The 14,461-nt window shown below is 41.1% G+C and overlaps 1 protein-coding gene and 1 long non-coding RNA gene across 2 annotated transcripts; one reads left to right on the plus strand and one right to left on the minus strand.

Annotated features, from left to right (window-relative positions):
- Positions 1 to 4,625: 4,625 nt before the first annotated feature.
- On the plus strand, positions 4,626 to 5,564 carry LOC110283978 (olfactory receptor 2H1-like). Its single transcript, XM_021149528.1, has one exon. It carries the CDS (start codon positions 4,626 to 4,628, stop codon positions 5,562 to 5,564), a length of 939 nt encoding a protein of 312 aa, XP_021005187.1.
- A 6,176-nt stretch (positions 5,565 to 11,740) lies between these two features.
- Positions 11,741 to 12,435, minus strand: LOC147000417 (uncharacterized). Its single transcript, XR_015045935.1, has 3 exons — positions 12,278 to 12,435; positions 12,016 to 12,085; positions 11,741 to 11,864 (listed from the first exon to the last, which is right to left on the minus strand). It is a non-coding gene; the product is annotated as an uncharacterized LOC147000417 (long non-coding RNA).
- Between the last annotated feature and the right edge of the window lie 2,026 nt (positions 12,436 to 14,461).

The following is a 14,461-nucleotide window of genomic DNA, read 5'->3' on the forward strand; positions in this document are numbered from 1 at the left end:
CAACTGCTTGGACTGCTTTTTCGAGGGCCGGTATAGTACTGCTTTTTTAATTTCCAAGGGAAAGCAACCTTATGCCTGGCTCCAGGTGGGTACTCTTGGGTCATTCACTCTGATGTCCGAAGAATCACTTCTTTAGGTAGATGGTTGGTCCAAGGTTGCAAACCTTTTGAGGCTCCTTTATAAACAGTTGACTATACAGGTCAGGGTCAGTCAAAGAATGAAGATAATTAAGCTGTCAATATCAGAGACCAATTGGTGAATAGTCAGAGGTTGGCAGTTCACCAGGGGTCCACTCTGAAAAAGTTGGAGGATTTCTAAAATACTTTCTCAGAAGTATCCTTCTTGGGTGCTGTAACCAGCTAAATAGCCAAAACGTCGAAATCTGACTAATCATCCTAGTTAATCACTAGTAAGACACCAGGCCTAAACCTAGCAGCTACCACATCAGAGGCAACCTCACAAATGATGTTTAACACAGACGGTTGCCCCTAGATACAGCCTTCAAGGTTCCATTGCTGGGTGTGTTGTCACCTGAAAGAACACTAAGCAAAGTTTTTGGAGGGTGGAAGCCCTCCCCAACCCCAACTTGGTCCAGGGTTTCAAAGCAGTCCTTTGCCCGAGTGGGCAGTTTGAATGTATTGATACATATCTCAGTTCTTCTGCAGAGCACAGGGTTATCTAAATCCTCTCAGCATAGTTCAGCTGGTCCTGACTAGTACGTTTGTCTTTTAGGAAACTGTCCCATCATGGTCAATTTTAGAAATTTAAATGCCCTTCTTTTTTTTTTTTTTTTTTTGGTTTTTCGAGACAGGGTTTCTCTGTGTAGCCCTGGCTGTCCTGGAACTCACTTTGTAGACCAGGCTGGCCTCGAACTCAGAAATCCGCCTGCCTCTGCCTCCCGAGCCCTTCTAAATATCTTCTCACACACAATATGCTTGCTAATTACAAAGAATAAATAGAATTTTACAGTCATAAAACCTAGTATGTAGTATTGTATGACAAAACTAGTTTCTCCTCTGCATAAGGAACCCAGGACAGACCAAAGTGTCCATACAACCAAAGTCCTTCTTGGTGAACTGATAAGTTTTATTGGGGTTACATATAGGAATATAGGTGAGGGATTCCTTACAGGGGCAGGAATGACCCAAAAACAGCTGCATCATCAAAGCCTACCCAGCATGGGTGACAGCTCACAAAACCTGGAACTTGGAGAAACTGCACAGCTGTGGATGGCACAAAGGGTTGGAGAATGTCTTTTCCAGGTACCTCAGTTGGTCTAAACTTCTGCCAGACAGCTGGTATGAGGGTGGCTCTTTTGAGAGTCTTCTTTGCAGCTCAACTTCCTTTCTTATGAGAGGGACTCTCAGCTTTTATTGCTCTCTGGCAGGGAAGGAACCTACTGAATTTGATCAGTTTCAGGGACCATTTTGAGGTTTTTTGAGTTGCTGTCCTGCCTCATGAACTTCTTTTCATAGCGAATGAAGGGTGGAATGGTTCAGTGTTTCAATATTGGAGGAAACTTGTGAAACTGGAACCATGTCACAAAGGATCAATCCCAAAGAGAATAAATAAAATATGACCATTGTCAATAGGATCCATTGAGAAAGATACACCACTGCTTTGGTTACAATCCTAGCAATAACACAAACCCTAAACTCCTCCCTAGAAAACAGTAGGCAGAATTCAATTGTAGCTGTAGTTACAGAGGTGGGTATTTTCTGTGGATCCTGGAATCTGAACTCCAGCCACCATGATTAAATAGCAAGCACTGTACGCTCTGGTCCATTTCACACCCACTCACACCACCACCACCACCACCACCACCACACACAATGAGCATCTCTTTGATCTACTCTCAAAGTTATGGAGATATTTTTATAAAAATGTGAGAAAAGAGTTGAGACACAAATCCTTTCCTTTTTTGCACTGAAAATATTAACAAAATGTGCACATTTAATCTATACCAATGTTTTACTGTAAGGAAAAAAATGTACTTTTTTTCTGTAAAAGGTTTGAATTTCTTGTGATTGCTAGTTTCCCAGATATCATTTTCTTTGTACCAGGCCTCTTTCTCTTCTTTCTAATTACACCATGGAGGGATTTGTTCCCATATCAAGAAAAAAACCTTGAAACTACCACATTAGTCTTACACCTCTGACTAAGCTAGCAGGACTGCCTTTGTGATGGTGAACATTGTGTTTAGAGGATACATTTATTGTGCTAGGCTTGTAAAAACAAAATTGTTTTTAGGTTGCATAAGCCCTGAAGTAATTACTCTATCTTGAATGTACCCTGTCAGGTAGCCTGAGATAGACCACCTCCTGGTACCAGTTGAGCTTCTCTTAAATAATTGCTGAAAGTTGCAAAATATTTCAGTGCCTCAGCTATTCCTGAGAACTGATGATGGGTCACAAGATGACACAGGCCAATGGTTACGTTCTGCTTTCTACAAACTGCCTGCTTGCCTGCATGACTGAGGCATCTGCTGGACGTGTCACTAAATCAAGCCTTGTCTGCTCTGGGAGAAGATATGACTTGCTTTGGCTGCCCAAAATTGTTACTTTTTAGGTTTTGCCATATAATCCTTTAGCTTGAAAGGGTTGGGTCCTTATCTATAGAATTCTCTCTTTGCTGGTTCTGCTCAGTCTTCTTTTAATAAAAATGCCTCTTATTTACAGAAAGGAAAGGAAAGGAAAGGAGAGGAGAGGAGAGGAGAGGAGAGGAGAGGAGAGGAGAGGAGAGGAGAGGAGAGGAGAGGAGAGGAGAGGAGAGGAGAGGAGAGGAGAGGAGAGGAGAGGAGAGGAGAGGAGGAGAAGAGAAGAGAAGAGAAGAGAAGAGAAGAGAAGAGAAGAGAAGAGAAGAGAAGAGAAGAGAAGAGAAGAGAAGAGAAGAGAAGAGAAGAGAAGAAAAGAAAAGAAAAGAAAAGAAAAGAAAAGAAAAGAAAAGAAAAGAAAAGAAAAGAAAAGAAAAGAAAAGAAAAGAAAAGATAAGATCAGTGGCACATGTCTTTAGTCCCAACTGAGGAGGCAGGGGTAGGCAGATCTCTGAATTTGAGGACTGCCCAGTCTATGCAGTGAGATCCAGGACATCCAGGGCTACAAATAAAAGGGATGGGGTAAAATCAAAGTACAAATAAATAAAAAATCCTAAAATTTGGTTAATGCCAAAATTTTGGTTAATGCCAAATTTTACATTACAGGACTCATTGTAACTAACTTGAAATCTGATTGTAACTTTGATCCTGTTGGAAAATAAAAGATTTGATTTCAATATGAAGGAAATTGAACAAAATTAAATATATATACATATATATCAGGACAGTGTTTGGAAGCTCCAAATTAAGCATAATGATAATGAAGTGGGAGGATCTCAAGCTCACAGCTAAACTGGGCTACATACTCAAGGTGAAGTCGGTACCACTGATAATGTAGCACTGTATTGAAAAGAAAAAGAGGGGGGAAATTAAGTTACTAAATGCTATTTTATATTAAAAGAAAAATGAAATACACCTTCTTCAGCTGTCCATTTCTAAACCTCTTCTTTTTTTAATTTTTGAATAATGACCTTATTACAGGAACCAAGCTGAGCCTCACTCACAGCTCCTGCTGCCTGAGCCAGCCCAATGCTAGGATTCTATGTCCTTGGGGAACTGTGGCTTTTCTTTCTTTCTCTTTTTTAAAAGATTTGTTTATTTTATGTATATATGAGTACACTGTCATTGTCTTCAGACACACGAGAAGAGGGCATTAGATCCTACTACAGATGGTTGTGAGCCACCATGTGGTTGCTGGGAATTGTACTCATGACCTGTGGAAGTGCTATTAAACAGTGAGGCATCTCTCCAGCCTCTGTTTAGCTTTTCTTATTCCATATTTGTAAGATAAAATGTTGAGGACAGACCTTTCTGAATGAAGAGAAGGCATTTGCATTTACTTTAGTAAGCATGATGACTGTTTTTAAAGAGTGAGCTCTACACAAAAGCACCCTGAATGTTCCTACAATTTCTGATAAAGAATAAAATAGGTTAACTTATCTCTCTGGAAATTTAATTATTTCATGTCGGGGGAAATCTCACCCACAGGACAGACATCAGTCCCTGAGTGAATCTCCTGAAATAGTATACCAAAGGCCAAATATAAGCCATCCACAAATCCAAGTCTACACTTAGAAAATGAGACCAATGCTACACTAATGTTTACCATCAAGTCATTGATCCAACCACACAGCTGCTTATAACTGCTGGTACTCATAAAGAACAAAGTCATTAGGTTCAGTGTTCAAATTCTACAAGGTGCTCAACAAATGTTTGTTGAAACAATGAAAATTAACTGATCAATGAATTCATATTATTGTTATTCATGTCAGCCTCCTTTGCCCTCAGGTGAGAAGTGAGAAGTGCTAGAGGAAGAATTCACCCATTTTCCAGGACATTCCTGACTTCCTCTCAGCCACTAGAACATTTGACCAGAAGGAATAGGGGAAAGGAGGAAGAACTCTTGCAGAGTAGAAGGAGAAGAGAAACACCCACCACACATATTTTGACAAGTACGCAGAGTGTGCTTTTACAAAACAAAGTAAAATAATATTGTCTGACAGTCTCATCCTGCCAACTACACACAGAGAACATGGTCAACCAGAGCTCCCCTGTGGTCTTCTTCCTGCTGGGCTTCTCTGAACACCCACAACTGGAAAAGGTTCTCTTCTTTGTTGTCTTGTGCTCCTACCTCCTCACTCTCCTAGGAAACACACTCATCCTCCTGCTGTCCACCCTGGATCCCAGGCTCCACTCTCCAATGTACTTCTTCCTCTCTAACCTCTCCTTCTTGGACCTCTGCTTCACCACAACCTGTGTCCCCCAGATGCTGTTCAACCTCTGGGGCCCTGCAAAGACCATCAGCTTCCTGGGATGCTCTGTCCAGCTCTTCATCTTCATGTCCCTGGGTACAACAGAGTGCATCCTGTTGACAGTAATGGCCTTTGACCGCTATGTGGCTGTCTGCCAGCCCCTGCACTATGCCACCATAATCCACCCCCGCCTATGTCGGCAGTTGGCAGGTATAGCTTGGGCTATAGGTTTGGTCCAATCCATAGTTCAGACACCTCCCACCCTCAAACTGCCCTTTTGTTCCCACAGGCAGATAGACAACTTTCTGTGTGAGGTCCCATCTCTAATTCAACTCTCTTGTGGAGACACCACCTATAATGAGATCCAGATGGCTGTTGCTAGTATCTTCATTGTAGTTGTGCCTCTGAGCCTCATCCTTGTCTCTTATGGTGCCATTGCCAGGGCAGTGCTGAAGATAAGCTCTGCAAAGGGGCGCAGGAAAGCTTTTGGGACCTGCTCATCCCACCTCATTGTGGTCACTCTCTTCTACAGCTCAGTCATTGCTGTTTATCTGCAGCCCAAAAATCCTTATGCCCGAGAGAGGGGCAAGTTCTTTGGTCTCTTTTATGCAGTGGGCACCCCCACACTCAACCCTCTTGTATACACCCTGAGAAACAAGGAGGTAAAAAGAGCATTCTGGAAGCTGCTAAGGAAAGATGAGGACTCTGAGGAGAGCTGAGGAAGAAATACTTAGCATACTTTCCAAATGAAGATGAATTTGAGCCTTTGTTTAAAAAAAAATGAACTCCTGAGTCTACTTACTCTTCCAAGGCACAACAGAAGACCTAGTGAGTGACAGGCTATAGTAGGGGGAGGGGGTGGGTAGTGAGAAGGAGAGAAGCAGAATCAGCAGATGAGTGGAAAGAGTGCTAAGTGTTTCTTCCAAAAGGAAGCGTTCTTACCTGGACTGACCAAGGAAACTCATCTGACTCAAGAAATTTAGAAGGAAGAAAAAAAAATCTTACAAAACTCAGGAAGTTCATGAAATTTACAGGACTCTGATGATTCCTCCTTGAGATGGCATAACCCGTAAACATTTGGAAGAGAGATACCTCTCCAAAGATCTAGCTGCAAGCAAGTTGTACACCAGACCCTAGTGACACAACTTACAAGTGTCCTCATCCATGCTTAAGTGAGGCTTTCACATATACAGCTGTAATTTATCACCCATTCTTCTGTAACTACAATAAACAAACTCATTGGTTGCCCAACCTGGACTTGAATGTAATAATTTATTTGACCTACTTTTTTTTTTTTTTTTTTTTTGGTTTTTCGAGACAGGGTTTCTCTGTGTAGCCTTGGCTGTCCTGGAACTCACTTTGTAGACCAGGCTGGCCTCAAACTCAGAAATCTGCCTGCCTCTGCCTCCCGAGTGCTGGGATCAAAGGCATTCGCCACCACGCCCAGCTTTGACCTACTTTTGATCCCCTATCTAGGATGAGTTTGTATTTACTATCATGTGTCTATGGATGAGGGAGGAAGAGGAAGACAGAGACACAGAGACAGACTGAGAAACAGGGGGTGTATCTTAATTCACGTTCAACAACATAGTTAATATTTATTTCTTTTCCATTCATTTTGTTTCATTTCCACTTTATTTTGTTTACAGGTTCTCAATGCCCTTTGTACATTTTTTTCCTTGCTATCTATATCATTATTCTATACTTTACAAAGGGTTTTAGGATGTTGTTGTTGTTTGTTGTTTTTTGTTTTGTTTTTAGTTTTTTTTTTTTCAAGGCAGGCTCTGGGTGTCTTAGAACTCACTCTGTAGACCAGGCTGGCCTTAAACTCACAGAGATCCTCCTGTCTCTGTATTCATGCACAGGAATTAAAGATGTATGGCACTTTAACACAACATAACCCACAGCATGTGGAGTTTCTTCTATAGTAAAACTAGAAAGAAGCCAGGGAGACTAATCCAGAGGGTTTCCTACTCAAAGATGAGAGAATACAGAGAATTGATGCTTGTTTTAGAAATGCAAGATATACACCTAGAATCAGAACTCTCTCCCTCCCTTGTCCCTTCCTGTGCCTCCAACTCTCTGCCCCTGCTGCCTGGCCAGCCACACACTGCCGGGCAATGACCCACCTATTTTTATCTCATGGAGGCTCTGACTCAGATCTCTACAGTCTCTCCACCCATCTTGCTAAGTTCCCACTTGTGGGTCGCTACCACGCTAGCCCCTTGCTTCAAATCCTCCACGGCCTTGTGTTGCAAACTCAAGGCAAACTTACACATTGCTGTCTTACCTTTCTCTCTTGAACCCAGACAAGCCACAGCGTGAAGGAAAATGCAACACAAACTTAGTTCAGAAACAATGGTAACTCAGTCTCTGGGTGCAACAACTAAAACCTAATCTTGTAAGCCTTACTAAAATCTAATTCCTTTGGTGGTGAATCCTTGCAGATCCACCACGGTACCGGGAAACTCTAGCAGCTACATCTTACTCTTATGCTGTCCCTGTTCCAAAAAGACCTAACTCTCCCCTGCTTCCTCTCTTCCTCCATCCAACCCGGAAGTTCCACCTACTCGCCCACCACCAGAGATGGAGTTACCAAAAGATCTTGGATCCCGAAGCAAGAATTACAGGCCATTGTGAGCTACCATGTATGAGGGTCCAAACTCCTGTCCTTGGCAAGAGCAGCAAGTGCTCTTATGCACTGAGCCATTTCTCCAGGCCTCTGAATTCTTATTTGCTGATGGTGCAGTTAACATTCTGCGAAAGGGAAGGAGATGACTTGGGATATATCTCAGTGGAAGAACATTTGCCTAGCATGTGTGAGTCTCTAAGTTGAATTTTCAGTACTAGAAGAAAACAAGTGTGTTAAACAGATGATTCAGCCATTAAGAGCATGCACTACTCTTATAGAGCTTCCAGCACACATATCAGAAGGCTCATAACCCAAGACCAAGGAATCTGACACCCCTGGTTGCTATAAACACCTGGATATACATACACCTACTTGTATAAACACACACAGAGTAGTATTAATATAATAAAACAAATATTTTTGTGAAATTCAATAAAGACAGAATGGATGGGTGAGAAGCTTGGGAAAATATCCCTAAAGAAATTGTCAATATATTTGAAATAAATAAAACTCACCATTTCAAGAACTGGAGATGAGCCAAAAGCATAAAATACATTCCATTTATTCAATATTTTAAAAAGAAATTACTGAGCCTAAGAAAGAATGATGTCAGTCTGAGACATGTTAGTCAGGAGCTGGTCCCAGCATGCCTCCAAGGATAGCGTGAAACAAGGTTATTCAAATATTCAGACAGGAATCAGGAATCAGGAGTTCTGGTGAGGATGAAATTGCTTTTATTTGGAGCAGACATTAATAACAATAATAATAATACACAGGTGGAGGCTATTAAAAGCAACAATGCCTCAGTAGCTTAGAACTAGAAAATGTCAACAGAGTAGCAAGTCTGAGGTTGCAGTATTGTTTTGAGCAAACAACTGACCTGCAAATCAGGCAAAAATGTAACAGCAAATTCTTAAGAACAAGTCAATTAAAGCCCCAATCCAACTCAGTATAAGCCTGGTATCTGGAAAGTGAAAATACAAACCCCTGTGTTCTGTTTATCTTGTTGAACACAGAGATAGAAAATAAAAGCCAATGTGTGTTTATAAGCTGCCTGAACTTGGAAAGCATTTCCCAAATTACATTTAAACCTATCAAAAAAGGATGGGGTCTGCAATTCTGTAACTTCAGACTTGCTTCTTTGTTAACATTTCCTACTTGTTTGCCACTGAAGTGTTGTTGCTTTTGATAGCCTCCAAGTGTGTATTACCTTTTTTCTGTGTGCTCCAAATAAAAGCAGTTCCATCCTCACCAGAACTCCTGATCCCTATGGCATGTCTGAAAAACCTTGTTTCATACTATCCATGGAGGCATGTTGGGACCAGCTCCAGACTAACATGTCTCAGAAGGTCCTTCTTTTGCAGGTTCAGTTTAATCCCAAACCTCCAACCAACAACTGGCTGACCAAAATTAATATCCTTAATTATTATATCATTTTTCAGTTAGAGCTTTTTGTAAATGAGAGGAAAAATATCTATCAAATGAGTACTGCTGGGATTAAGAGTGTGCACCACCATGACCAGCTGATTTTCTAAAGGAAAGGAAAGGAAAGGAAAGGAAAGGAAAGGAAAGGAAAGGAAAGGAAAGGAAAGGAAAGGAAAGGAAAGGAAAGGAAAGGAAAGGAAAGGAAAGGAAAGGAAAGGAAAGGAAAGGAAAGGAAAGGAAAGGAAAGGAAAGGAAAGGAAAGGAAAAAAGGAAAAAGGAAAGAGGGAAAGAGGGAAAGAGGGAAAGAGGGAAAGAGGGAAAGAGGGAAAGAGGGAAAGAGGGAAAGAGGGAAAGAGGGAAAGAGGGAAAGAGGGAAAGAGGGAAAGAGGGAAAGAGGGAAAGAGGGAAAGAGGGAAAGGGAAGGGAAAGGGAAGAGGGAAGAGGGAAGAAGAGGGAAGAGGGAAGAGGGAAAAGGGAAAAAGGGAAGGGAAGGAAAAGGAGAAGGAGAAGGAGAAGGAAAAGGAAAAGGAAAGGGAAAGGGAAAGGGAAAGGGAAAGGGAAAGGAAAGGAAAATGTTTTCTATACACACAAGCAATTCTAATTTGATATAGGGTCCCCTGTGTGTAGTTTGGATTCGACTTTGCTTTTTTAAAGAAGTTTTACAGAACTATCTCCAAAAAATAGCCAACAGCCTCTTTGTGTGCAGTCAGTTGTTGCCCACTTTATTTTTTGTTTGTTTGTTTCAAAACCCAGGGCCTTCAAGAGGTCTAAATATAGCTCTTAGAGTGGGGGAATCTGAAGTTCCTAGCACAGAAGTCATCTCCAATTGACAGGCACAGGAGAAGGATTCTCCAATGGAGACTCAACTGGGTATATATAAACCAAACCTAAGGGCAGGCCTGGGGTAGAACTGGGCAGATGGGAAGAAAGGATCTAGGAGGAGCTTTGGGATGGAAAACTATGATCAGAATATTGTATAGAAGATACAATTTCTACTATTAACCCCCCAAAACAAACAAACAAACAAACCCTACAACAAAACTTTGCAGACTACAAATGTGCTCCTGTCCTGCATATCCAATGACTCCCATCTAGCTAGGCAGCGCACGTGCAATTCAGTCCCAGTTGGGCTATCGAGGTTGTGCAAGAGGGAGCCATCTATATGGTTGTGTGAAGCCATCATCAATACTAGGTAGACTTTCCAACATATATATAGCTGCTCTCAGGACCTCTAACACTAAGTCCTCAGGTAAACTCTGTAGGTAAGCCTTGCAAATTCATAGATTCTGCAGGTTGTGCTTGCTTCATTAAAACCACAACTTGTGTCAAAAAATGAATTAATTAAATTAAATTAAAAAGGAGGGGATAGACACGCCTAGGATTTTAAGATGCTTAATTTCTTCAGAAGCTTTATTTACCAAAAACATTAAACGTTAATTTAAAATACCAAATCATGTACTATTGTCCAGATTCAGCCTTGAACTTGCTGAGCTGGCAGAAGGATGGATGATAGTGGAGTCCTCTTTCTTTTTCTGCTAGGGGGTGTTATCAACCTCATTACCATATCCAAAGACCAGGCAAGAAAATATTGTTTTGTTCAGTTTGTTGCCACCAGGTAAGCAGCTGGAACAAATAAATAACTGGAAACTTCATTCATTTATTTACTTTATTTTATTGAGTGTATGGCAGAAGAGAGAAAATGAGCTGGGCTGTACTTAGGATACCACCTGTGGGTCAAGAGGAAGAAGGGCAGTGTTCCTATGCTGGAATGATCCATACCTTGGGAAGGACAGTTCAGATGGGCTGGTATATAGTCCCAGTGCTTTATGAAAAAGACTTTGATTTTGGCCTTCCTTCTAATTCCAGCAGAGCAATCTAGGAACCCTGCATGGATAGAAAGTGAAACCACATCAAACAAGCTAGCAAGCAAACAGGAAAAAACAAAACCTAAAACTAAATGTCTGTTAAGTTTGCCAACAAAGCAAAGCAAGCTCACTTCCATAAAGGCTATTAGCCTGAGACTCATCCCTGACTTCATGGAGAGAACTGAGTGTAGCCGACATGCACACTTAGTCATTCAGAGTCCACACCTACTCAGCCCCCAAAGTTTGCATCCCTGGGCCACAGCCTCTAGCACCTTCCTTTGTTCCAGATAATAGAGCCAGTTATGGTGGCTCAAGCCTTTAATCCCAGCACTCAGATTTCCAGGTTTGAGGCCACCATGGTCTACAGAGTGAAAAGAAGTAGAAGGAGAAAATAAATAAAATATTGTTTTGATAGAATGGTTTTAAGTTTTAAGGAACATCCCCGATGCTTGACAGAGGGACATAAGGGGAACAAGAGAAAATAATAGAGGATAAATATAATCAATATACTTCATGTGTGTGTGTGTGTGTGTGTGTGTCTAAACATGTGATAATGTAACTCAATGTACTAATGCATGACAATAAAAACATTTTCAACACCTAAGTACTTAATTTATGTAAACTGCACCTCAATTTAAAGAGATAAGACATTAAATGCAATACTTATGTATTAGGAGGGTTGAAGTGAGGCTTAAGAGAAATCAGAGGACACCATAGATAAGATAATGTCAAGGTTGCCTCTAGTGACACTGAGGAGCAGAGGTGACCTACTCACTATGGAATATTCTAATGGAATGTTGTTGTCGATTTGATCTTAACCATCATTATCAACAGTGGCTAATTAACCATCAGTGGGCAGAGGCACCAGAGTCCTAGGAGAACTAACAAACATGTCCCTATGGGATAAGAGTCCAGGGATCCCTCCTTTCTATCTCCAGTTCCAAAGAAAGGGAAGATACCTTCCTGACGTTGGCAGAATAATGGTGGTAAGATGTGGTAAGCGGCAGATGATGGGAGCAGTCTCTTTTGGTTCAAGGTTCAACATTATTGCATTTTCCTGAAGAATTCTTTTTTTCTGAATGTGTGTGTTTCTTCATCTGAAATCAAAGAGAACATGCAGTAGTCATATCCAGATAATGCCACTGATGCAGAGGGCATTGGGAAATTCAGGATGGCATTCCCATCCACAGTCCTCTGAACCCTAACACCAGTGCTGTCAAAGGGGCACAAACCATCATTTGCTCTCACTTTTCATAGTGTGAAGATCAATTGGAGGCTCCATTCAGGCCAGAAGCTCCTAATCATGGCCAAGCCTCACCTGCCAAGAGAAGAGAAGACTTTCACCTGACCACAGTAAGTCCTGGGATTTTTCTTCTGTAGTCCAGCAAAATCCCCCATGTCTTAAAGAGTGGGGACACATTTGGCACACATTGTATTGTCCTGAACAAAGTATTTAACCTGTCTGGGTTTTTCTTCATCTGCAAACAAAGGTAGAATGCAGTCATTGTACCTGGGTTACACAGTGGATGCAGAGTGCTTGAGTACCGAATAGGAAGTCAAACAGGGCTCAGAATCCAAGACTGGTTTTCTTGGCTATGTAATATTGGGCAAGGTGTTTCAATATTCTGGTACTGCTCCTCTGTAAAGAGAGCATAATGCTAGTGAATATTCTAGAAATGTAGCATAGGGCCAGATATACAGAAAGTTCTCAGCAGATAGTGACAGTCACAATGTAGACAACAGCAAGAGCAGATATGGAAAGCCATTCCCTGTACTTTCTAGTGCATGCCTAGGTCTTTGGTGATCAGTAAAGAAAAAGAATAGCTAGACAGTGGTACCGCATACCTTTAATCCCAGCACTCTGGAAGCAGAGGCAAGTAGATCTCTGTAAGCTACTGACCAGCTTGGTCTATAGAGTCAGTTCCAGAACAGCCAGGACTACACAGAGAAAACATGTCTTGAAAAAAAAAGAGAGAGAGAGAGACAGACAGAGTATATATCTATGAAAATGGAAATAACTGGAAGACTGTCAAGTAATATTTGAATTTTGTTGGCTCAGAATTATATCAGGTAAAGAGTTGGAGGAGTTTTGAATCATAGCACACACACACAAAGCCAGAAATACAGTCAAAGGATGATGAACATTGAAAATCTTGAAAATAATTTACTGAAAGTGACTAGGACAGTATATTAAAGGATATTGAAGAGTTCACTTTAAAAAATACTAAAGTAACACAAGAGGTGCTACAAGACAGCATAGGGGTAGGAAGTTAGTGTGACCAGGAGAGGCATGAAAATGTCTTCTAAGCCTTTTGCAGAAATTAGTAACAATAAAGCACTTAAAATTGAAGGGGGTCTTCCCTCAGAGAGATTTAAAAAAAATGGAAGGAAGAGGAAAAGGCAGAAGGAGAATCAGAGTTAAACTGGAGGAGGAAAGATGATACAGAACTTCCAAGCACACAAGAGAGGACCGGTGAGAAGACACAGCCCACCCATTCCCTCTGCAGATGGCATAGAATTTCCAAGCACACAAGAGGGCACCGGTGAGGAGACACAGTCCACTCATCCCATCTGCAGGCCTTTTCCATCAGCCTTCAGGGGTCCTGACTCTTGGCTGTCACCGTGGCTGTCACTGCCTGCCACCTCCAAGGTGAGCTTCAGTGCTCCAGATCTCCTCTCTTTTACAACAGTAGCATCACCTCCTGCAAGATGCAACACTCCTCTCTACATCCCTGTCTCTACTCAGTAACTTCACTTTATGGCTTTCAGTTCTGGGTTCTTCTGATGATGTTTTGGTTTTTCCAAGACAAGAGACTGCTCACCTTTCCAGGCTATGAGTTCTTATAGTTCTTATATATTTGTTGACATTGCCCAATATTAAAAAAATAAAATAAAATCCCTTAGCTTAGTGACTTACTATGGGTTGCTTTAAACAGAGAGCTAAGTGTGGTATGTGAATTTTGAGCTAAATATGGTACTATGCAAAAAAAAAACAAAAACAAAAAAATAAAAACAAAAACAAAACAAAAACAGCCCTATTGGCCTATTGGTGTGTTGTTGTTGTTGTTTGTCAACTTAACACAAGCTAGAGTTATCTAGCAAGAGGAACCTCAATTGAGAAATTGCCACCATTATCTTGCCTTTAATTAAGTCTCTAAGGCATTTTCTTGATTAATTAGGGAAAAGTATAGCCTAATGTGAGTGGTATCATCCCTAGGTAGGTGGTTCTGGACTGTATAAGAAAGCAGGTAGAACAAGCCATGGAAAGCAAGCCAATAAATAGGATTCCTCCATGGTCTCTTCTTTAGCTCCTACCCTGACTCTCCTCAGTGACAAAGAACAACCTGAAAGCTGTAAGCTGAAGTTAAAAACCATTTTCTCCACAAGTTGCTTTTGGTCATGTGTTTTATGAGAGTCCTCACAAAAACATTTCCGAAGGTATTGGAACAATGGACAACGTTGGAATGTGGGTTGTTCATGAGGCAATATATCAATATGAGTTCTTGGAATTCATTTCCTCTATATTTTGTTTCAGAGACCACACTGTTGCAGGATCTTGATGCCAGTAACTTGCTCATAATGACTCAGAATAAAAATGACACTTGAGGAATATAGTATAACTGAAAATATTTCTTTAAATGGTGAATCTTTTTAAAAAATTATATAGGTGCTTTTAGAACCACTCTGGTAGCTT

The sequence above is a fragment of the Mus caroli genome, unplaced genomic scaffold (genome assembly GCF_978045245.1).
Source record: "Mus caroli unplaced genomic scaffold, Mus_caroli_1 scaffold_18, whole genome shotgun sequence".
NCBI classification, from domain to species: Eukaryota; Metazoa; Chordata; class Mammalia; order Rodentia; family Muridae; genus Mus; species Mus caroli.

Excerpts from the sequence above, each read along its gene's own strand:
- LOC110283978 (XM_021149528.1), top strand. The coding sequence starts at position 4,626 with ATGGTCAACCAGAGCTCCCCTGTGGTCTTCTTCCTGCTGGGCTTCTCT.